We start from the raw sequence: 24,436 nt of genomic DNA on the forward strand, positions 1-24,436 counted from the left end.
ACAGTGGGCTCTTTTTTTGTTTTGCTTTTTCAAGGCAATCGGGGTTAAGTGAGTTGCCCAGGGTCACTCAGCTAGTAAGAACAGTGGGCTCTTGTACTCTTTTGCACCTTTCAGTCAACATATAGCCTACTATAGAGAATAATTTGTGAAAGTCTACCAGTTTCCACCTCACATTTTCATTAATGATATCCTCCATATGCATGTAGTTCATTTTTATGAATATTATATAAAGATGTGGGAGTAGTGGTTTTTTTCCCCATTCTTGTTTCTTTCCCTCCCTGAAATAAAATGATCCCTCTGTGGATTTGTGATTTGTTAAATATCAGTCTTATTTTATTGAAATATTTCATAAGGACCTGCATTTAATTATGTATAAATGTAGCCCTATTTACAGAAGGATAAGCTGTGAGTAGTGGAAAAGTGTGATCTGTGGCCTTCTGAATCAATAGGAATATTATAGGAATGTAGTTCTGCCTGGGACATTGGGTAGTAATCTAAGCATGTTACTGATAGTCCCAGAATTTTTTATCACTTGTTTCCAATGGGGGACCCTAAGGAAGGGGCTAAGGTTAAATTAAGAATATACTACCCAATCCTAGTCAAGGGCTGACTTTAGGAAGAGAAATAAGCTTCAAAGGAGAAAGGGCTATTACTCTGATAGAAAAATAAAGAATCTATTCCTGGAAGATAATTTATGCTGCCATCCAGAGATGAACCAGTTGTAAAGATAGGATAGTCCTTAGAGCAGAAGCTCCTTGAACCAGCATTCTATTCCAAAAGCCATGTCCTCAGCTTAAACAGTTGTAATTACTGCCTAGTTTAGAAGAGGAACTAGAAAAGAGGCCTTTACTAGCCTGTCTATGAAGTCTGTCAGGCTATGGGAGCCTAGACACCAGTGGCTGACATACAGGGATTACCAACCCAGGGGAATGGTAAAAGATGATGGAATATCGTTGAGAGTGTGTGATATATCAGAGTACAATGCAGCAGTATGTCCCTGTGAGAATGCAGTTTTTTTGTGGGAATGTGATAGAGGGGCCACTGTGGGCTAACAGACAGTATTTTGATAATTCCTATTTTTTAAAATTCCTTTTGTCCAAACTCGTGTAGGGAAAGTGAGAAAATTCCCTCCACTGATATAGAACAGCAACTTATTTGCACCTTATAGAGTTGACTAGGAGGTTAGGTGACTTGACCAGGGTCACACTTTGTCTATTTATTATTAATACAAATTTATTTTTTGTTACATTTGGTATATTTGGTGAACGAGAAGGCATAAAGCTGTCCAAGGGGACTGACTGACCCAGGTTTCTGGGTTCAACCTGAGAGGAAAACAATTCCTTCACTACTACCATTGATATCTTGAGAGTGACATAGCAATGGGCTAGTAGGCAAGTCACTCTACCTCTACGGACCCTTAGTTTCTGCATTTGTAAAATAAGGTTTTCTTAGAAATAAGGTTTTCGTAGAAAATAAGATTTTCTAATTAGAGGTTGCCTAAGATCTAGAGGACCTCAGAGTTCCCCTCCAGCTCTTAATCTATGATTCTGCACACAGGCATATGTATTTTAATACCATTACATATTTTAGGCATTCAATAACATAAGTATTTATCGAGTGTCTATTATGTACAAGACATTGTGCTAGGTGGTTTTGGGGAAATAAAAGATGAAGACATGCTCCCTGTCTCGAAGAACTTACAATCTAATAGGGAGAATAAGACAAGTACAAAAATTAAATGCCATAACAGATATAAAGTCTCTTTTTCTTTATTTCTCAGTTGTATTCACAGGTGTTTCTCCAGCCTTCCCTTACATTTTAAGTTGCTTGGTAACAGTTAAGTCTCTGTCACTCCCCACAGTACCTGAGCACTCAACAAATGCTTCCTGACTCTGTATTCCCCGATCCAAGCTCAGCAAAACTTACCAAGTGACTTTCTACCCAAAATGCTCACTCACTCTTGGGATACACTTTGATAAGCAGAGTATCAACATAAAATTAAAAGCCTGCATTTTTAGAAAATATTACATATATGTCTCACTTTGTGGAAAAGGTACAATGGACAAGTCAGCCACAAAGTTAACTTCTGCTCACTGACCATATTTTTTTATTGCCTTACATCATAACATTAGAGATATATTCCTTGAGGAAAAATATTGGCCCAAGGACATAATACAAATAACACCTAAGCATGCAGAAAACCTTTTAAAATCACAAATGGTATTTATAGGAAACATAACTTTTAACATTAAGCTTACTAATTCCAATGCTCAAAATGTCATAAAATGCAAATACTGTGCTAAAGTAGAAAACATACCACAAACCACACTCTTTTGGGGATAAATACAAATTAAGGAATTGTGATCCATGGAGGACCTGGCCCTTAAAATTCAGTTAATTCAGGAAGATGGGTTCCTTCCACAATTTTTTTTGTTTTCTGGGACATTACCTTAACAATTGTTGACTGTGAGACATCTGAGTTGTATAGTACCTACTGTATGTTTTACTTTAGTGTGACCAGCTGATTAGCAACACTCAGGGTTCTGGGGTTCCTTCCTCTTACAAGTGAAGCTAACTTTCCAGGAAGTGCCAGCAGTGAGGTGGTTTTGACTGACTTTTTCACTGAATTGACTAGATGTTTTGGAAGCGAGTAGACATGGCCTTAAAGAGAGATTCTGCATATAAAATAGTAATGTATTTTTATTCCAAATAGTTAAAATATGCCTATTTCTCATGAAGTTAATCTTGCAAAACACACTAAAGTATTTTGAGTCGAGTAATGGACAGAGCCAGTGATACAGAAAGCACAGGACGGGGAGTCCAGGGACCTGGGTTCCAGTCCCAGTTCTGCCACTGAGTGGTAATGTGACCTGCAGCGAGTCACAACCTCTCTGGGTCTTATTTTCCTCACCTGTGAAATGAGGAGGTTGGACCGGATGACCTTTAAGGTCCCTTCCAGCTCTAAGATCATATATTCCTATAATATAAAAAGTCCTGGTTAGGGTCTACTGCTTTTTTAACTATAATAAATAACCTGGACTACACTAATTTAGAATCGGTGATAATACAGACATCAGCTGGGCTGAAATTTATTTTTGAATTATATAGGAAGAAAAATTTACTAAACAAATTAATGTGAAACAAGGTTGCCCAGAGACACATTTAAACTACTAACACGAATAGTCTCAAAGTACCATCCAAGCATATTTTAAAAATTAATTTAAAATGTAAAATAAAATATTTAAAAGCATATTTTATATATAAACTAATTATATTTGAATATGCTAATTACAAATATTCTTACATAGTAAAGCACATTTTCTATGATCATTTGTTAAAATAGTTATAAGTACAGTATATGTAAGTAAAATTCATAAAATTAATTTCTTTTAAAATATTCTCATTTTGCTAATTCATACTACCCTTCTTTCAGTCATTGACAAAATATCCTCTCCCCTCCCCAGGAAAAGGCTCAGTTGTTTAAGGATTTCCATGTTAAAATATGAAGTTTTAAATATTTTTAAGTATTGTAGATGGAAGCTTAACATTCAAGTGCAAGTTATAAATTCTTGAATGGGAATGTCATAAACAGTGGCTGATTCCTTTGGCAGAGGAGAAGGAGGATTCTGGAGAAGTTGAGGTAGAGCTATGTAGTCAGAACAAGTGCTTTTAAGAAAGGATGATAGAAGAAAAAGAGAAGGGGTGGGCAGCTCCCTGTGGTAGAGTGAATAAGTTATTGGACTTTGAGTTCAAAGGACCTGGATTCAAATTCTGACTCTGCTAGTTTTTAGTTTTATGACTTTGGGGCAAGTTACTTCCCCTTTCTATGGGCCTCAGTTTCCTTATTTGTAGAATGAGGGGGTCAGACTAAGATCTCTAAGAATATCTTCCAGCTCTGAATCCTGTGATCATGGGGAAAATGATCTAAAGAATATTATAGGATATTTTTGATAGTACTGGTGGTATCAAAAGTTGGAGAGATAAGAAAGGAACACAGGATTTCTAGGGAATACAATTCTTATTATTATATTTAAAAATAATTTATAGTTTACACAGTGTTTGTGTATACATTATTTTATTTGGCCCTCAAAGTGAAAGCATCTTCACTTAACAGATGAGGAAACTGAGGCTCAGAGTCGGGGAACTTAATACTCTCAACAGAGGAACTCCTATGCTAGGGCCTTCAATGTTCACATTGGTGAGTATGTTACATTGCCCATCAACTCCAGCCAGCCTCAGCCCTGCTTCACATTCCACCTAGACCATGTTATTGGAATGTATGTATCTCTCTACCTCTTTCTGGCTATCACTCCCTTATGTATGAGGTTTCTCCCTATTAGAAGGTAAACTTCTGTAGAGCAGAATTGCCTCACTTTTGTATTTGTATTTAATAAGCATTTAATAAATTCTCATTCATCCATTCATTCAGAGAGGTGGACTGGAGTGCCTGGTCTAGGGGTCACACAATTAATAACTAGAAAAGTGGGTAAGTCCAGTGATTTTTCCACCATTGTAGACAATTAGAAGGGGGAGGGGAGAAGAGAAGAAAGGGAGGAAATCAGGTGAGATGATAGAAAGGGTAGCTAAACATAGAACTGATGAATAGAAACAGAGTTGACTAGTCAAAAGGACTGAAACCCCAGAGATTAGGACCTAGAGAAAGTGGATTCAACTGGGAAGTGGTAAAAGAGAATATTGAAGGGATTTTTTAGTGCTTCAAAACTGTGCCAAGAGAAATGAGTAATGTGAAACTGAATTTAAGATATACCTCAGTCATATGCAATTGAACTCCAAAATTCTCTCACATTAGAGTTTAGTTATTTACTGGAAGCCAAGGCATTTGAAAGGAAACTGCTGGACAGCAAGAGGGTAGGGAGTTAAAGGGGGTAGGGAAGAAGTCAGGATACAGTCCAATTTTTGATTAAAAAAAAACTTTTTTACTCTTAGGTGGTGGCAACAGAAAGAATATGAGAAAAGGAAATCAGTTGGGGTGTGGTGCTATTCTGAATTTCATGAAATGGTCCAAATGTGTAAGGTTTTATTGTATTTTTCAAAATTGAATGTATGGTTTAGAATAAGCAGAACTCAATTGTAGTAAGTGTCCTCTATTTGTAATTTGAAGCAAACATTATTAGAATAAATGTGAGAATTCTAAGATAAGGAAAAAATTAAAACTGGCCTATCATATAAAGTTTACAATTCACATCAAGAATAATAAATTACTAAGGAAAAAAAGAACAGCTTGGAAGGAGAAAAATGGAAGCTGAAATCATACCAAATAAAGTGTTAAAGGAAATGAGAAAAAACTAACAGGAAAATATTAGTGAGATAATATAAGTTGGCAATTAAATGAAACATATTTTTCTCATTTTATCTAATTATGATAGAAATAATGTAGACCATTTCTGTAGAAGAAGCTAACAGACAATAGCAAAGAGTTTCTGAGCTCTAAGTAAGATTTGCTTAATATTCTCTATACATAAAATACCTGTTTAGATTTTAAAATCATAAATCAATAAATGTTATTTAAAAGATCATTCCATGGGGCAGCTAGGTGGTACAGTGGATCAAGCACTGGCCCTGGAGTTAGGAGAACCCGAGTTCAAATCTGGCCTCAGACACATAACACTCACTAGCTGTGTGACTCTGGGCAACTCACAACCCCAATTGCCTCACCAAAAAAAAAAAAAAAGATTATTTCATTAAGTGATAACAATATTTTGGATATCATGTATATTTGGATTTTATAAAAATAAGTTGTAGAACAATCTTGAAGCATCATTATTATATCATATTATGTAACCATATAACCAGCAATAAAAGAGCTTCTAATTTGTAGTTTAGGAATGAAAGATTACTATAAAGACATGAAGGAACCATTACATTTTCTGTCTATTAAATGGTACCATGAGAGGCAGGGTGGCATAGTAGATAAGTTGGCCTCGGAGTCAAGACCACCTGGATTCATTCTTTACCTCTGTTGCACACTAATTATGTGGCAATGTTTCAATGTCTCAGGCAACTGTCTAAAAATGTTAAGTTACAGATGAGCTGCCCGTGAATTACCCCAGGTGTATAGAATTTCCACTCTATTAGTTCCAACAGTTTGTTGAAATTACTAATCCAGAGCAAAAAACCAGGGGGTACCTCAGCAGTGTGAATTACCTAATGTGTCTTCTAGTATATCCAGAAAACAGACGCCTGCTCATGTCACAAAGTAAAAGGGGCAGATTAGAGAGTAATCATGTTGAAGGATTCCCCAATTTAACTGATGGGACACAAGGAACTTCTTCCTTCTGCCAGACCCTTTTAATGGAAAAAAATGATTAGTAGGTATTTAGTTAAAACTGCATTAAACACGGGGCAGCTAGGTGGCACAGTGAATAGAGCACCGGCACTGAAGTCAGAAAGACCTGAGTTCAAATTGTCCTCAGATCAAACACTTAACACTTACTAGCTGTGTGACCCTGGACAAGTCACTTAACCCCAATTGCCTAAAAAACAAACAAACAAAAAAAAACAAAAAAACCTGCATAAGACAGCTATAAAATAGTGTAATAAAATTATGTTAACTGTTTTCCCCCTAACTTCTATCAAACCTAATATTTCAAGTGCTATTAGACTATTAATCAACCAGACAACAAATATTTATGATTACTTATTTAAAATACACATGCTCAGTACTGTGATTGATAGCCTCTTAACTCAGGTAACTCCCTAGGCCACACAACACTCTTCTAGAAATCTGGTATTGCTCCCCAATGTAGCGATGTCTCGTAGTTTGGCTATACTTACTTGGCTCCCTTCTGCTTCACTGCTGTACTAGTTTAAAGCTACCAAAAAAAGCACTGGTTTCTCAGAATCCTCAAGATAGTAAATTTATTTCCAGCGATTAGTTTATGCTTTGAGAATGTGGCATGAAAGTCATATGTTGCTACTCATTAAAATGACTAATATGTACAGATATTTGTAGCAATAAGTTTCATATGTAGTATATGTAATTTACCTGACTCCACTGCACTAGATAGGAAATAGTGGTACTACAGGCAAATTCAAGCGTATGATTTAGAATCAACAGAAACAGATGTTCACGCAGAATAACAAATCACAATGTAGTGACAAAGTACTTTGTAAACCTTAATGTGCTCCATAAGTATTATTATTGTTGTCTAACTAATAATTAATGATAAGAATCGACTTAAAGAACAGGGAATAGACGTGGGGGAAGAATCTAAAGTTTGGTCATTCTATGGAGGTAGACAAGGTCATAAGAGTTGGGCAGGGCCCTTAGGCCAGATGTCCTAGTTCAAGGAAGAAGTATCTTAATCATTTCCCTTCAAGTTAGTTTTTCCCGTTACATGGGAAGTAAATTATATGATTCTGTGACTTGGGATCAGTACTCGGGGTGGCAGAAGGGCAGGCCAGACTGCAAAATGCCTGAAAAAACAGACACTAGCCTGGCTGAAAGTTTAGGTGTTGGAACATGAGAGCAAGGCCAGAGAATGATTACTTAAAGAACTGACATTCAAAGATTTGAGTCAGAAACTGGAAGATTAATAGCTGCTGCTGTTTTTACTGGGACAGAAAAGACAAAGTATCATTTTCTAAAAGTCCAAACTGAACCGGGGAAGCAGCATAGTACTGACTCTGAAGTTGGAGGGCTTGAGATCAAACCCTGCTCCTGAAGCTCCCTAACTGTGTGATTTGGGACGAATTCTTTAACTGCCCTGGACTTGAGTCTACTCATCTGGAAAATGTGGGGGCTGGGCTAAAAGGCCATTGAAGTCCTATCCCACTCTAGATCCTCATATGATCCTGGGAATGAGGGTTATCTACCAGGGCAGAGGTAGGGAGATGAGTAATTACCATCAGGGAAATCAGATACAGTGAGAATGAGTTTTTGGGGTAGGAAGGCCAGTGCCTAGGGCAGTACCAGATAGCTACTCAATCAGGGGAACAAATCAGGAATCCAACTGCTGAGGAGCCAATTTAAATTAATGTATTTATTTTTAGTTTTCAGCATTCATTTCCATTAAGACTTTGAGTTCCAAATTTTCCCCCCATCTCTCCCCTCCCCCGATTCAGCATGCATTCTGAATACCCTTTCCCCTAATCTGCCCTCCCTTCTATCACTCCCCCCCCTTATCCCCTTCTCTTTCTATTTTCCTGTAGGGAAGGATAGATTTCTATACCCCATTGCCTGTATATCTTAATTCCCAGTTGCACGTAAAAATAATTTTTAACATTCGTTTTTAAAACTTTGAGTTCCAAATTCTCTCCCTTCCTCCTTCCCCATCCACCCTCATTGAGAAGGCAAGCAATTCAATGTAGGTGATACATGTGAAGTCATGCAAAGCACTTCCATAATAGTCATGCTGTGAAAAACAAACTATATTTCCCTCCATCCTGTCCTGCCCCATTTATTCTATTCTCTCCTTTGTCCCTGTCCCTCCTCAAAAGTGTTTGCTTCTGTTTAAAATCTGCCCTCCCTTCTATCATCCCCCTCTCTTATTCCTTTCCCCCTTATTTTCCCGTAGGGTAAGATAGATTTCCAAACCCAATTGAGTGTGTGTTATTTCCTCTTTGAGCCAAATCCAATGAGAGTAAGATTCACTCATTCCCTCTCACCTCCTGCCCTTCCCCTCTGAGAACCTGATTTAGCAACAAGACTAACAACCATGTTGAGCTACTAACCTAGGGTTTTTATTCCTTTCTTTTTGAAAACAGGATCGGTCCTAGAGTCTAGGACAAGGTTGAACTTACATGCAGCCCTTCTCTCATGTCCCACCCCAATTCCAACTGCTTGGTAAAAACTGCTTAGCAAAAGGAACCTAGAGAAGAAACTTCATGGGGGTACACACCAGAATGTTCTGTGAATATGAAAGATATGAGCTCACCCATAAAACGGAAGCAGACAGCAGAAACAATTTGTTGTTTACAAGAGACACACTTGAAAAAGAAAGACACAGAGAGTCAAAATAGTACAAGTAGAATCTATTATGCTTGAGCTATAGTACAAAAGGCAGTGGCAGTAATCACGAGGTCAGAAAAAGCAAAAATAAAAATAGATCTAATTAAAAGGGATAATCAGGGAAATTATATTTTGCTGAAAGGTACCAAAGACAATGCAGAAATATAAAAAATTTTTACAGCAAGTGTCTCTGATAAAGGCTTCATTTCTCAAATATATACTGTGTATAAAACTGAGTCAAATTTATGAAAATAAAAGTCATTCCACAATTGATAATGGTCAAAGGATATAAATAGGCAGTTTTCAGAAGAAGAAAACAAAGCTGTTTATGGACATATGATAAAATGCTCCAAATCACTTTTGATTAGAGAAAGGCAAATTAAAACAATTCCAAGGTACCACCTCACACATATCAGAAGTGACAAATGCTGGAGGGGACGAGGGAAAATAGATCAATGAAGTGGCGGAGTTGTGAACTGGTCCAACCATTCTGGAAAACAATGTGGAACTGTGTCCAAAAGGCTATAAAACTGTGCATACCCTTTAACCCAGTAATACCACTACTAGGTCGGTATCCCAAAGAGATCAGAGAAAAAGGGAAAAGATCTAAATGTACAAAAATATTTATAGCAGTTCTTTTTGTGATGGCAAAGAATTGGGAATTGAGGGGCAGCTAGGTGGCGCAGTAGATAGGGCACTGGCTCTGGAATCAGGAGGACCTGAGTTCAAATGTGGCCTCAGACACATAACACTCACTAGCTGTGTGACTCTAGGCAAGTCACTCAACCCCAATTGCCCATCAAAAATAAATAAATAAATAAATAAAAGGAAAGAATTGAAATTGAGGGGATGTCTGGAATGGCTGGACAAGTTGTAGCATATGACTGGGATGGAATACTATTGTGCTATAAGAAATGACAAGGGTGATGGTTTCAGAAAAACTTGGGAAGACTTGACATGAAGTGATGCAAAGTGAAGTGGGAAGAACCAGGAGATCATTGTACATAGTAACAGCAATATTGTAATGATGATCAACTGTGAAAGACTTTGCCACTCTGATAAATACAATGATCCAAGACAATTCTGAAGAACTCATTATGAAAAATGCTATCCACCTCCAGAGAGAGAACTGATGAACTCTGAGTACAAACTGAAGTATAATTTTCTCACTTTCTTTATTTTTCTTCCTTTTTTAAATAATATGTCTAATATGGAAATAAATATTTTGTATGATTTCACACATATAAATGATATATAATACCGTTTGCCTTCTCAGTGAGTGGAGGAGAGGTGGGAAAGAAGGAAGGAGATAATTTGGAACTCACAATTTTTCTAAAAAATTATGTTAAAAACAAGTAACACATGTAAATTAAAACACACACATACATACACACAAACCATCAATGTTCCAAATTCTATTTGGAATCCTGTGATGGCTTAATATTATAAACCTTCTATCAAAGGAATATACCACACAAATCTACTTGCTATTGTACTGGTTTCCATAGCCTAGTTATCTGGTTTCAATACCTTAGGTACAAGCAGCATGCCCCTACTGCATTCTCCCAATCTGCATTCTCCCTTATTATAATCACCCCTACATCTTCCAAGTTGCACTTCAACCTGCTTGACCCACTGTCTACACCTTTCCACCGTGCCTTCTGGAAGCCCTGTTCTACTGTCAATAAACTCTCCTATTTCCTCAGATTTTTCAACCTTAATACCACTCACTTGGACTTTGGCAAGAGACCTTCTTACCTCCTCTAAACCACACTTTGAATTGCCACCAGAACAATTTTTCTTACACACTGCTGTGGTAAATGCCTTTAATACCTCCCTAGGACCGCCTAAGTTCAAACTCTTCTGCAAGGTGTCTTTTTGTACTTCTCCAGACCTGAGAGTTTCTCATTTAACAGGATCGCTGGCTCTTGTATCAGTCTATTGTTATGGACCTTTTCACCGTCCTCACTAGGTTATAATTATTAATTAATAACTTCAGCTCAACAGCCTGAATCTGCCCAAGTTTAACTACATTTGACTGTGATTTCTCACACCAGCCATACCTTTTGACACCCAATCTCATAGGAAGAATGGGTCTCATTAGATTTGTCTCCATGGAACCATGAAGGCTAACTGCACACACAGCAATCATGCTCAATATCTTAGGTAGGAAGGGATACTGACTTTTTGTAATCTCTACCTTCTGCTAAGTTGGTGTCATTTATGAACACCTCTCTATTTACTAGGGGTAGAAAAGGCTCCTTAGCACTGGACTCAGTAACTAACCATGGGGAAGATACTACTCTTCAGTGGTTGAAGATCCTCTTGTAGAAGGTCTTTGTCGTCTGTGATCGACTAGGTACAGTTTACCCTTTATCAGCTACCAAGTTATATGAGTAGTCAACTCCAGGGGATTCAATACAGGTCAATTCAAACCTGGTTTTATTTAAGAATAGCAAAATGGTGCATAGGCTGAAAAATTTATTTCTTCTGTTTATCCACTTCAGGATTATCTGAGTCCAAGGAGGCATTTATTAGATACATGTTATCAAAAGAATTATAAATTATTCTGGTCCAATCTTCAATCATTTCCCTTTAAAAATTATGATACTTTGAACAGGATGGTAACATAAATTTCATTCAAAAAAGCTATGGCAGCCACAAGAACTCAAAAGAACTTTTAAGTAGTTGTAGTACTCAATAGATTCTTAATAGACAATAGATCCTGACAATACTAAAAACTAAAGGCAAAGAGTTCCTACAAAGAGGAATATTTTCAAGATGATCAAGACACATCACGTGCATAGTTAAGTGGTTTTTAAAAATTAATATCTCTTTTACAAGAAAGGAAATAAAATTTAGTAAACAAACTTTGGATGGGAAAACTTTCAAAACAGACTAATGGTAGTTTGTTAAAAGAGAAAAAAAAGAGTAATATATATAAGTTCTGGAATTTAAAACAAACTATGGAATCCTGATGGCATGATGATCAAATCTCACTGTAGAGTTGTTCCATTTCCAGTATTTGATTTTAGCATCTCATAACAATGAAGATTATGCTAAAGAATGTTAAAATTCTGCATGTTGCTGTCATTCCTCTGGTTCCATTATACTTAATTTTTAGATTTTTTTTCACATCTAACAGGTTTCTTCAAATGACTGCATGGGGATGTTGATCTCAGGTGAGGGATCAAGCCTACTTGAGTAAACTGGAGCTCATCAAAAACTGAGTGATGATCTAAGAGGGATTTGGCATTATGGAAAGGGTTCTAGTGTCAAGGGTTCTGGTATCTAGTATCAGTGCACTCTGGGGCCCACATCAAGCATTAGCTAAGTACACTTGAGAACACTAACTCATACAAGTGCTTAGAAACTCTGGCCAAAGTTTCAGAGGTTAATATGAGAAGTGGGGGTAGAACTGCCCTTGGGCACCACCTTTAAAAAAATGTGAGAAACACTAGGAGAGGTCCCCAGGAACCTAAACTGAAAACAACAAGTGGCCAGGAGCCGAGGCTGGTCTTTCCAGGGGATCCTGGGTTCCTCAAAGGGCAACAGCTTTAATAAGCAGCTCTGCCTCCCCATGAGTTTTTGTACGGCAGTTAATGAGCTCTTCTTTCGCATGCTCAAAACTTCAGGGAACTTCTGGTTCTTTGCCTCAAGGGAAATTACATCAACTATTCCCAAGGTGCTGTTAAGTGAGGGCAGCATCCAGCTGTGCTTGGTGGTCCTCATCTGGCTTCTCTGAGAGGGGACACAGTGTTTTATTTGTTAACTTCTTGGCTGTCAGGGGTACTTCAGGTACCGATGGAAAGAAATCCACTGGCCCAAGTTTCAGAGTACACTTCTAAGTCTAATATTGAATGGCCAGGGTAAGAAAATGAATCTAGATTTGGGGATCTTTTTAAGTGAGAAATTCCTGTGGCATAGAAGCCATTGCAATCGTGTTTTATAGTTCCAGAGAATAAGTAGGGTTCATTATGGAAGGCTTGGGAAAAACACATCTGCTATGGAGTTCAGTGACTGGCATTTGAAGGAAGGGTTTCCATTGTAGCCATGTAGACTAGGATGAATGCAAGTGATACTACAGTAGTAGATTCATAAGCTTTGGTGACTGAAAGGTGTGAGAAGCAAATGGGAAGGAGGAGTCAAAGAGGAATCTGAGATTTTAAGCCTAGATAACAAATTGGAAGAATCATAGAACTGAGAACAGAAATAGGGAAGTCAGTAGGAAGTAAATTTTGATAAGTTGCATTTTGGACATGTGTAAGCTTGATGTATTGGCAAAAAATTCAAATGGAAATATTTCTTTTGGAATGTAAGCCCATTCCACTGTTTGATAATGGCTAGTCAACTTCTAAGTTGTTTTGGGGCTTACCATGCTATCATAAACAGGACTCAGGGGGACAGGCTTGACTTGAGAAGACCAGGATCTCATGACCCATGTCATGTGCTGGATGAAGGTCAGGGAAAATATAGGTTCTTTGAGGGAAAGGCAAATGTGGCATCAGTTCAAAGGTAGGTCTCAAACTGGCAGGTCAGTTTGTCTAAAGGAAGACAGTATTGTTAGGGAAAGATCTAAAATGATTCAAAATCCAGTCACCTATCTAAGCAGATGTAGGGAAGGTAGTAGAAAGAGGTCTGAATCAGTTGGTCAATTGGTATTTATTAAGTGCCTACAATATGCCAGCTGCTGTGCTAAGGTCTGGGAATTAAAAAAAGAGGCAAAAGACAGCCCCTTCCCTCAAGGAGCTAACAATTGAATGAAGGAGAGTACAAGCAAATAAGACAACAAGCAAACAAATAGGTACAAATAAGCTATATACAGAATGACAGGAAATAAGAAAGGGAAAGCAGTAGAATTAAGAGGGATTAGGAAAGGCCTCCTATAGAACACGGGATTTTAGTTGGGACTTTTAGCTAGGGAAGACAGCAGGTTTAGCAGTAAAGATAATGTGTTCTATCTTAGGCAAATTGAGTTTAAGATGTCTACTGGACATCCAGTTTGAGATGTCTGAAAAGCAATTGGAGATATATGACTGGGGGTAAGCTGAAAGGTTAGGGCAGAATAGGTAGATTTGAGAATTATCAGCATAGAGATGGTAATTAAATCCATAGAAGCTGATGAGCTCCCCAAGTTAAGTAGTTTAGAGAGAAAAAAGAAAAGACCAGGTCTCTGGGACTCCTATGGCTAGAGGGTATGGTCTAAATGAGGATCCAGCAAAGAAGAATGAGGAGCAGTCAGATAGGAGGAGAACCAGAAGAGAATGAGCTCCTGAACATCTAGAGAGAACAGATTATCAAGGAGGAGATGGTGATCAACTGTGTCAAAGGCTACAGAGAGGTTGAGGAAAAAAAGAATTGAGAAGAGGTCATTGAATTTGTCAATTAAGAGATCACTGGTAAATTTGGAGAGAATAGTTTTAGTGGAATGATCAGGTTGGAAGCTAGATTGTTAAGGGCTTAAGAAAAGAATGAGAGGAGAAAAAGTAGAGGCACCTATTGTAGATGGCCTTTTCAAGAAGGTTAGCTACAAAGGTCAAAAGGCATATAAGATGATAGTTCTAGGGGATTGAAAGATCAAGTGAAGGTTTTTTGAGAATAGGAGAGACATGGGTATATTTGTAGGCAGCAAGGAAGGAGCCAGTACACAGAGAGAGACTGAAAATAAGTGATACAGTGGGGAAGAAGGAGGGACCAATCTGCTAGAGGTGATGGGATGGCATCGCATCATTTAAGCAGGTAAAGGATCAGCCATGATGAGGAGTAAGGCCACCTCATCATGTGAGACAAGGGTGAAAGAGGAGATAGTGGCAGAAAACATCTGCTTGATATGAATGAAGGGGAGGGGAGAAGAGGGAGCTCATGGTAAATGACCTCAATTTAAAAAATATGAGGCAAGGTTCTCAGCTGAAAGGATGGGAGGAGAGGGAGCCAAAGGAGATTTGAGGAGGGACAAAAAGGTTTGGAAGAGCCTTTGTGAAGAGTGTGATAGTAAACTGATAAGGGAGGTAGTACTACACCTAGCAGTAGTGAGGGTCTACTTTAGGTTGTATAAGATAAATTTATAGTGGACCCAAACAATAGAGTTGTGTGATTTTACCTTTGTTCAGCAGCAAGTGCGTAGGAGCCAAGGTGATAGATGTTGGGAGTGATCCAAGGCTAAGGCCTGCATGAAATCAGTGATAAGGGAGCAAAGGACTAAAGAGAAGGGATGGTGTACAGTTGAACTGGTTCACCAAAGGGTAAAAGTGGGAGTGCAGAGGAGATGGCCAGCGAGAGAACAGAGGGATAGAGAGACTGGAGGTTATGGTGTGGGCAAAAAGTAGGGTTTGGTAAGGGAAGGAAGAAAATAAATTATGATTGTATAAGAGAATTTGAGAATTCTTGAACATGGAGGTGGTATATTTGTGGGTGATGGCAAGATCACCATGGGTAATGACCACCTTTGTGTGTGGCTGAGGTGGGAGGGAAGAATGGGTCATGGAAAGTGAGTAGGTTGAGGAACTGAGTGGTTAGGAGGTTTAAGGAAAAGTCAATATACATACTTCAGTACTAGTATGATGACAGGAGTGGGGGAAGAGAGAATAACTGTGAGCCATATACTAAACTCATTCAGGAAGGAAGGGGAGTGACCTAGAGGTCTGTAGATAATAACAACCAGGATTTTGATTGGGTAGTAGAGATGAACAGCATGAACCTCAAAGGTGGAGATGCTACTGAGTGATGGAGCTAGGGAGAGAACTTGGAAGTGACAACAGGGAGCAAGGCATAGTTTAATTCCCCTGCCTTGAATAGAGAGCTGAAGGGGAATGTGTAAACGTACAGCCGGTATTGGAAGGAGTGGCCAGGGAGGCTGTGTCATCTGGGGGGAGTCAAGTTTCAGTAATAGCTAGAAGATGAAAGGAGTGAGAAAGGAAAATAATTATGATGAAGTTAAGTTTGATACCTATGGAACAGGCATTTCAGAGGGCACAGCAGAAGGGATAGGTAGAGTTAGGTTGAAACTTTAGGGTGGGAGAGTTGAGGGTGGTAGGACATGGAGAATGGGTTTTGGATAATGACCTACAGGAATTCAGAATCACTGGGATATGTAGGGTATGATCGGAAGAGACTTGAGGCAAGTAGACCCGGCAGCAGGCTGACTGCTGTAGTTCAAGTGAGAGATGGCAGTATCAGAGAAGGGATAGTATTCGAGATGGTCCAAAGGTGAAATTGACAGACTTTGGCAAAAGACTAGACATAGAGTGGTGAGAGATAGTTAGAAGCTGAAGATGACACTTAGATTGCAAGCCTGGGGGATGAGGAGGATAATGGTGACCTTGACAGTAATAGAGAAGTATCGAGCAAGGGGGTGGGTAGGAAGTTTGAGGGGAAAAAATAATGAGTTCTCTTTTAGACATTTTGAGTTTAAATATTCAATTTGAGAAGTCTGAAAGGCAGTTGGAAATGTAAGATTAGAGATCAGCAGAGAGTTTAAGGCAGGATAGGTAGATCTGAGAATCATCAGCATACAGGTGATAAATTAAATCCGTGGGAACATGGGATCACCAAATGAAATCTTCTAGAGAGAGAAGAGAGCCCAAGACCTGTGGGTTATCTATGGTTAGAGGATGTGATATGCATGAGGAGTCAGCAAAGGAGACTGAGAAAGGGTAGTCTGACAGGTAAAAGGAGAACCAGGAAAGAATGGTGTCCCAAAAACCTAGAAAGAAGAGCATATTGAGAAGAGGGTGACCAACAGAGAGGTCAAGAAGAATGTGACAAGTGGTCTGATATAACAGCCCAGCTAGATAGGTGAGTGGTGTCAGAGAGATACAGTACCGAACCATGGAAGACCAGGGTTCAGACACAGGAAATCTAGTACCAAATGGCATGTCAGAGACTTAGATCATAGGAGAACAATTCAGGAACATGGTAAATTTGAATTTGGGTTACCAAGGTTCGGATGCAAAACTGCCTCAATGGTCCTTTGCTCAGGACTTTTCAAGGCTCCCCTGCTGCCTGAGTAAAGTTCAAACACTTCTCCTTGGTATTTGGGGCCACAAACTGATGCCTCCTCAATCTAGTCTTAACTTATATTCCTCTCCTTCACATAGACTATCTTTTGGCTAAACTGGATTTTTCACCAACTCCCATACATACCTAGAACTTTCACATTTAAGCTCTTGCTCACATCAGGCCTCCTCCCTCCATTTGCTGCTGAGTTTTTACACATCCTTTAAAGCTCAACTCAAAAGCCACCTCCTTCATGAAGCCTTCCCTCATCTCACCAGTTGGGAGTGACTGATCTTTCCTCCCTTGGATCTCACAAGGTCCTTTGCATTTCTCTAATGCATTTATCATATATTGTGTACCATGTGGTTCTGTGTATGTGTCATAGCCCCCTACTAGACTCTGAGCTCTATTAGGGCAATAACCATATTTTACCTAAACTTTCTAACTCCTCTAGTACCTTATACAGTAATCTGAGCAAAACAGTCACTCAATAAATGTTAGTTGGATTGGCTGGAGTTCCTTTTCTCTACTTAGGAATGGTACTGGTCTCAGGGTCTAGGTGTGAGGTTAAAGCTTTAGGTGAGAGTTCACTGGTTGAAAAGGTAAAAGGGATATAGGACAGGGAGTTAATCAGGTTGACTGCCTAAATATCAATTTTTATTCTCCTTAATTTGATTGTCACATTACAAATAGGTATCCAAGAATACAGTTAGTCTATGTACAAGACCTGGGTCATGAGCATGCTATACAAACACACACAATAGAAACAGATATATCTATTTATGTCTAGGTATTTATATCTGCATCTATCTATGTTTATATATATCAACTTAGCATTTATTTTTCAAATTAATTAATTAATTCATCAAGACTATAACATTTTCAAAACTCCAATATGATAACATTCCTCTAAAGCAAAAAAACCCCCCAAAATCCCATATTGATAGGGAAATTGAAACACAAAGAGGAAAAAAGATCTTGTGCAAGGCAAGTAATGAAGCCACAAGTAGGAATGAAGACTCTTGACCTTTAGTATACTACTACATCCCACTACTTCTCATGGTACTTTATTAAAATCCAGAATTGAAAACAAAAATATAGTAAAACTTCATTTAGTCTCTATTAATTTGGTATCCATAATAATTCAAACTGAATTTGAATTGAGGCTTATCTTTGCATTACCTATAAAAATTTTCTAAATAAATTGGTAAAATAAAATTTTAGTAAGAATGTTTAACTTAAGATAAAACTATATTCAAGAACTTTAGAAGCATTCATTTATATCATTACTATACTAACTACATTTTAAAATCTATCCATTCAGTTTCATAAGACCTAACTTTATCATAGTTTGTTAGAGAACATAGTTGAAATTAATGAAATGATATTTCTTTCAAAATATAGTTATTTTTTTTTTCATTAAATTTTTAAACATTCAAGTTAGTCTCTCTTCTCATTAATTAGAATACCAAGTTTTATCCCAGGCTAAAAAAAAAAAATGTCCAGTTAGCCAAAAAAACAAAAAACAATGAACAAAAAACCAGAGGTTACTACTTCAAGATATTATTTCTTCTAGAAACCCACATGCTGGAAATTTGACAATTCCATAGCCTTAAAAGAACTGAAAATACTTACCGCTGCCTGCACTTCCCTCTCTTTTGCTACGAGAACTGCCACTGCTGTCTCTGCCAGACTTTATGCGCTAGAGCAAGAAGAGGACAAGTTTAACGGAACAAGCCCCAGGTACAGTAACACACTTACCCTGTGGATGATTCAGGGCTGAATATGGGCCAAAGGGCTGAAATTTTATCCACAATGCTCTGTATACTATAAGACAGACTGTTTTTTTATGACTCTTCTCCTTAAAGTTTAAATCCAAATCTACCATTACTTGAAGGTTTATAGAGACATGAAAGAGACTCAGTTGAAAATCTGTTAACTGGTGTTTTCTAAGACAAATGTAAAAACCTACAAAACTTTGGAAAGATATTCAGAATGCCATTTTACTTTAAGTTCCAACTAATCTTTGTCTAATAAAACTCATATCCAAATAATACTTTCTTATTATGAATGTGTGCAGGCAGGAGGTATAGAAGATGTAGAGAAAAGGAAAAGCGGCAGGGAAATATTCCCAGCATAGCATTAGGTTTCTGGGGTACAGGGGATGAAGATAGGGGGTGGGAAGATTATTTTAGTTTGTTTTTTAAACCTTACTTCTAAAATAAAGGGACTCTTAAAAGCTTCTAAAACATCTGTCCATTAAAATGTCTACATTCTTGGAACTATCCCCCTCCTTTGCCTCGCACTACTAAAACATTATAAACATCTTCCAGCTGTGTTATTTTTAGGTTTATGTAAAAAATTTACTGTTATTTTGTGTTTTGCACAAGTCTTAGAATATGAGTATTAACACTGGCTTTGCCTCTAATTGAATATCTATATTTTCATGTGTATATGTTTTAGTTACAAAAGTATAGAGTAATTCAGTAAACATGTACTCATTTACTTGTTTACACTGAAAAATGAACCCAAAACTTCAGCATGTCAAAACATACTCTGGCTGAAATTACCTTTCATCAATTGATAATCTAATAGTTATTTCAAGAGACAAAATGGTTGTTCGAATAGGTTACATTCCTAAAAATTACAAAATATGATAATTTCAAAATCCCTCTTCCCTAAAATTACCTTTTAATTTTTCAAGACATGTTGATGAAACAGTATGCAAGCCTCAGTACTTTTGTATTTAATAGGATGCAACAAAAACCTTTTCAAAGAATAACAAAATACTATGATTTTAATTTTGTTTTCATTTTGAATTCTCAATACTGATTGATAATGTCTGGCATTCATATTCTCCAGATTTATGTTCATGATGCACAAATGACGATTACATATTAACTCAATAGACAAACTTAATGCTTACTTAACTTGAAAAATTTGCAATCCAATTTAAAGTCTTGTGTAAATAGTGTTTTGCACCATGTTCTAAGGATAACAAATCTGGAATTTGACAGAGAAAATGAATTCCAGGGCTCCAGTATTTTCACTGACACTATGACATAAACTTTTTACCACTATTCTAACAGGCAAATTATCTGAAATGTTTCACATACAATATTGTGTTATTTCTGTAATAATTTGTATGAAAGTTCTTCCTGTTGAAAAACCAAGAAAGAAGGCAGTTTCAAAATTACAATCAAAATGTTCTTTTAAAACCATTCAGATAAGGTCCTAGGTTTGTATAGATGGAAATCATCATAAGTAGATTATTATGTTATGTAGCATTTACAGTACATAAATTTCATCATTAGTTTACTCATTTCTATCCCAGAACACCAGAAGTTTTATCTTAGAGATAAAACTACTTGGAAATAGACTCAACCTGCTGCATGTGAGCACTGCCTGAATAATGGATCTTATCTCCCAGCCCTAGAATGGTCTAGAGAGGAGGAGTCCTTAACCAAGGGTGTGCAAACTTGTTTTTTGATAACTATATTTCAATATAGTTGGCTTCCTTTGTAATCTTATGTATTTTATTTTATACATTTAAAACATTCTTTTAAGAAGGGGTCCATAAGTTTCACCAAAATGAAAAAGTTCATGCCACAAAAAAATTAAGAGGACACCCCAACACCACCCCTGGTATGATCCTGGAACTGTAATTTTGTCCTGTTCTTGTGGACTCCTGAATGCACATAATGAATATAGCTAGGAATTCATTTTTACTTATTTAAAATAATTTTATTATTAGCTTGCTTAATTTTACATAAAATAAATTCTATGGAAAATGGTACTCGGTTTTTACAATGAAGTATATACACAAACATACAAATAATGATAATAAATTATCACACTAGAGATTTAAAAGAGATGATTATAAACCCAGAAATAAGAAAATGAAAAGAGATATATTATCAGTGGGTCCAACTCTATGAACGTACCAATTAAAGGGACGTATATAGAACACCAGAAATTAAAAGCCTGCAGGGAAATATCATGTTGGCAATCTTATTAATAATAACAATAAAACTAATAGCCAACATTTACATAGTGTTTTAAAGGTTTACAAAATACTTTACATGCTTTACTTCATATGCAATATTTTGCTCACATGTGATCAATACCAGTATCATGATCTTGTTAGCAGACAGGACTTTAATGAATATTGCTGAAGTTCATGATGAGGCATAATGTGAACAAATATAGATGACCTGCCTAGTTCCTGTTGCATTTGTTGCTTGTTGCAAACTTTTCAGTTTGCTTAATTATTTTTCATTTTCTGTATGTACCAAGTATAAAGGATAAGTTTTCCCTTGTTCCTAAAGTAGTGAATTCTTAACTGAAATCAGATCCCTTTTAACAAGGGCACATGCTTATTCTGCTATGTCACATGGCTTCTGGCCATCATTCTAGATATGTGTGCATCACATTTTACAGTGATTTTTTAAAAACCATATGACATTTCTAAAATCTAGCCAAAAGAATGTCTCTCTGGAATTCATATGCTGCTTTCTTTGAATGAAAATAAAAACAAGTTATTTGCACAGCAATGTTTGTAATGTTTGACCTACTTTGAAATTTTAAAATTTAATTTAGAAAATGGAACTTAAATGAGTTTGCAATTTATATTTTCAAAATACTAAAAAAGGGGCCAAGTAAGAAGCATTCTGGAACATCATTTAAAACTTCTATGTGCCTTATGAGAAATTTCCATATTGGTTTTATTTGGTCTCTTAATAGTTTTCTAATTCTTTTAGGAACTTTGACTGATGTTATTTTCTTCCCTTCTCATATTAAGGACTTGATTTAAGCCTCACTTCCTGTTCTCTCTTTTTCCATTCTGCTCTTTTCCAAATACACTGCTCAGCTTGGACAAATCTTTATAGCCATATTTCATGTGTAATGATGCAGAAAAAGTGAAACAAAATGAAATAATATAAAAATTCTCTTTGCCATTGCACTTGTACTAGTTTTTACAAACAAGTTCACAATATATTTCTTGTTGCCAGACTAAAGTAATTTGTGTATGGAACTGCTGACTATTAAGGATGAGTATTCCAGGTTTTTTCATCACTAGTGAAGAACTTAGGTCCTCCAAACAGAGGGAGGAGAAGCATCTCTTTGGCTCCATTCCCACATTCTTGTAGCACACTGTGACTGCTTCCCCTGAGGAGGCAGTCTGTCTTAAAGTAGGTATTCCAGAATATTCACTCAATCTTGGAAAATTCATCAAGGGAGCAGGAAATAAGGAGAGAAATTCCTCTCTTCTCCTACATAAGCATAAAACAGCAGAGCTTCCCTTGATAGAACTATGTAAATCCATTTTCTGAATCATGTTTCATAGGTTCGGGTAGAATGTATATGATGAAGAAAGAGGTTTAAATTGAATGAAAAAAAAAACCACCATAGGATAATGTTGGGGAAACATGGTAATGCTTTTGTGGAAAGGTAAATGAAGTTGTTGTTTTTAAATCTACTAGCCCAGAGGCTCCCAGTTTTTGCCTGACTGTGATATTTTTATACTAATGATGTATCTCAGATTCACAAGTCTAAAAAGCACTAACAAAGCTGCAGATAGACTCCTATCTTCTAACAATTAAAAAAAAAAGTTCATAGCTTGATTTATTTCATTTTCTATTATCTTCTAGAATAAATGTGGTCCTGGGGTAAGAAAGAGTCACATGGAAGTGACAAGGTTGATTCAGGAGATAAAACTATGGATACCAAAATATTCTGATCATGGTAGGCACCAGTATTAACTATATAAATTTTAGTTATTTTTACTAACTGGTAATAATACAATATAACATGTAATGTTACATAACATTTGTATTTTATTAGTTTACTAGTTAGTGTTTTTACTAATTAGCATGAAGGGTGAAAATAAGCTGGTCAAATGAATTACTGAATTTTGGAATATAACTGTAATTAAAATAAGGGTAAAAATGCAGTCTGGCTTCTACCTGTTTTCCAGTCTTCTCGCACTTTACTGCTCCTTCCAGCCATAATCCAGCAGTACTAGCCTACTTGCTACCACCCAACTCCATTTCTCTCTCTGTGGTCTGTACTGGTCTGTCCCCCAAAAAAGGAATGGTCTTCTTCCTCTTCTTTACCTCTTGGTATCTCTGGTTTCCTTCAAGACTACTTCTACAGGAAGCCTTCCCCTCAAAAGTTATTTTCCTACTATTCTTTATTTATCTTTATGTGTATACCTATTTATTTACGTGTTGTCTCCCTCATTAGATCATAAACTCCTTAAGGGGCAGGGGCTCTTTCTGCATTTTCTTTGCATCCCTAGCACTTAGTATAGTAAATGCTTCATAAATATTTATTGATTGCATCGTAATTTTTATCCAAATTGAAATGGCAACCAGAACGACTACAGAACATTTACAAATGACCTCTCCAGTGGTCAAGAACAGATTACTTAGGCATCTTATTTCTTCTTCTTTTCTTGCTGCCACATCTTGGGCATTTTTATTATTCAACCCCACCTCCAAAGAAGAGGTTAGGGTAACGATGGGAGGTGAAGCAATTTAATCTCTTGCACAAACAATCTATGACATTCCTATTCTTAATTAATGGCCAATCTAAGAATTGTCTATAACTCACATTGTAGACTATCTTTCTAATGAAATCACAGAAGCCATAAACTTTAGACAGAAGTAACTGAAAACAGACTGGGTAATGACAATTTATATATAATATATAATTATATACATAATATATATATGTATAATATATATACATATATATATTTTAAAAGAGGACAGTTTTTCAGGTATCATAACTAGATATCTTGAGCAACACTAGGGAAGACTCACTAGGAATTTTGGATTTCTCACTTGGATCACTAAAGCTATAAAGTAGGAATAAACAGGAAGATAACAGGCTTTAAAATCACAACTTAGAAGAGTTCATGCTTAACTAGTAGTTTATTCATTATTTGTCATTACTTCATCACTAACATTATTTCATGAATTATATGGAGCAAAGGAAAAAGATTTCCCTGCCCAATAGTTCACAATCTGAGACAAAGCAACTGGATCACATAATCACTAGATGAGAAGTCAAGTCTGATGTGCGAATTTTTTTCTTTTCCTTCCATTTCCTCATTTTATTTTTTTCTTTCTCATTTACCTCCCCCCCCCTTAGGCTTTAACAGAAAAAAAAAACTTAAGAAAAAAACCTAAGGAAAAGTCTTATAAGGTGGAGTTTTAAGAAAGATTTGAAAGAAAATTGTTTAAGAAAGGAGAAAAGAAGAATCTTTTGCCAAGTGGCAATATGAGAGAAGTCCTGAAATGGTAGTAGGAGAAAGTTAGTGAAAGAAAAAGATGAAAATCATTAAGGAATAAGTACAGAGAAAACAGGTCTTCTGTGAAATTACAGGTTGAATGTTGCAGCACTTGTGAAAGAAGGTCATAATTTTGATTCTGAAGAGATGCTTAAAGTATTTCATATTCATAA

General features: G+C 36.8%; 1 protein-coding gene across 3 annotated transcripts in view; it reads right to left on the reverse strand.

Annotated features, from left to right (window-relative positions):
• Positions 1-24,436, reverse strand: part of IFT88 (intraflagellar transport 88) — a 110,964-nt gene that overhangs the window by 11,642 nt on the left and 74,886 nt on the right. For 2 of the 3 annotated variants that reach the window (XM_027835279.1, XM_027835277.1), the window contains one exon: positions 18,602-18,668. In XM_027835279.1, the coding sequence (XP_027691080.1) occupies positions 18,602-18,668 (67 nt within the window). Of the gene's footprint in view, positions 1-2,911; positions 2,978-18,601; positions 18,669-24,436 lie in introns of all 3 variants that reach the window. The other variant, XM_027835278.1, reaches the window with a different exon arrangement.

The sequence above is a fragment of the Vombatus ursinus genome, unplaced genomic scaffold, assembly GCF_900497805.2.
Source record: "Vombatus ursinus unplaced genomic scaffold, bare-nosed wombat genome assembly UNPS02014813.1, whole genome shotgun sequence".
Classification (NCBI taxonomy): Eukaryota; Metazoa; Chordata; class Mammalia; order Diprotodontia; family Vombatidae; genus Vombatus; species Vombatus ursinus.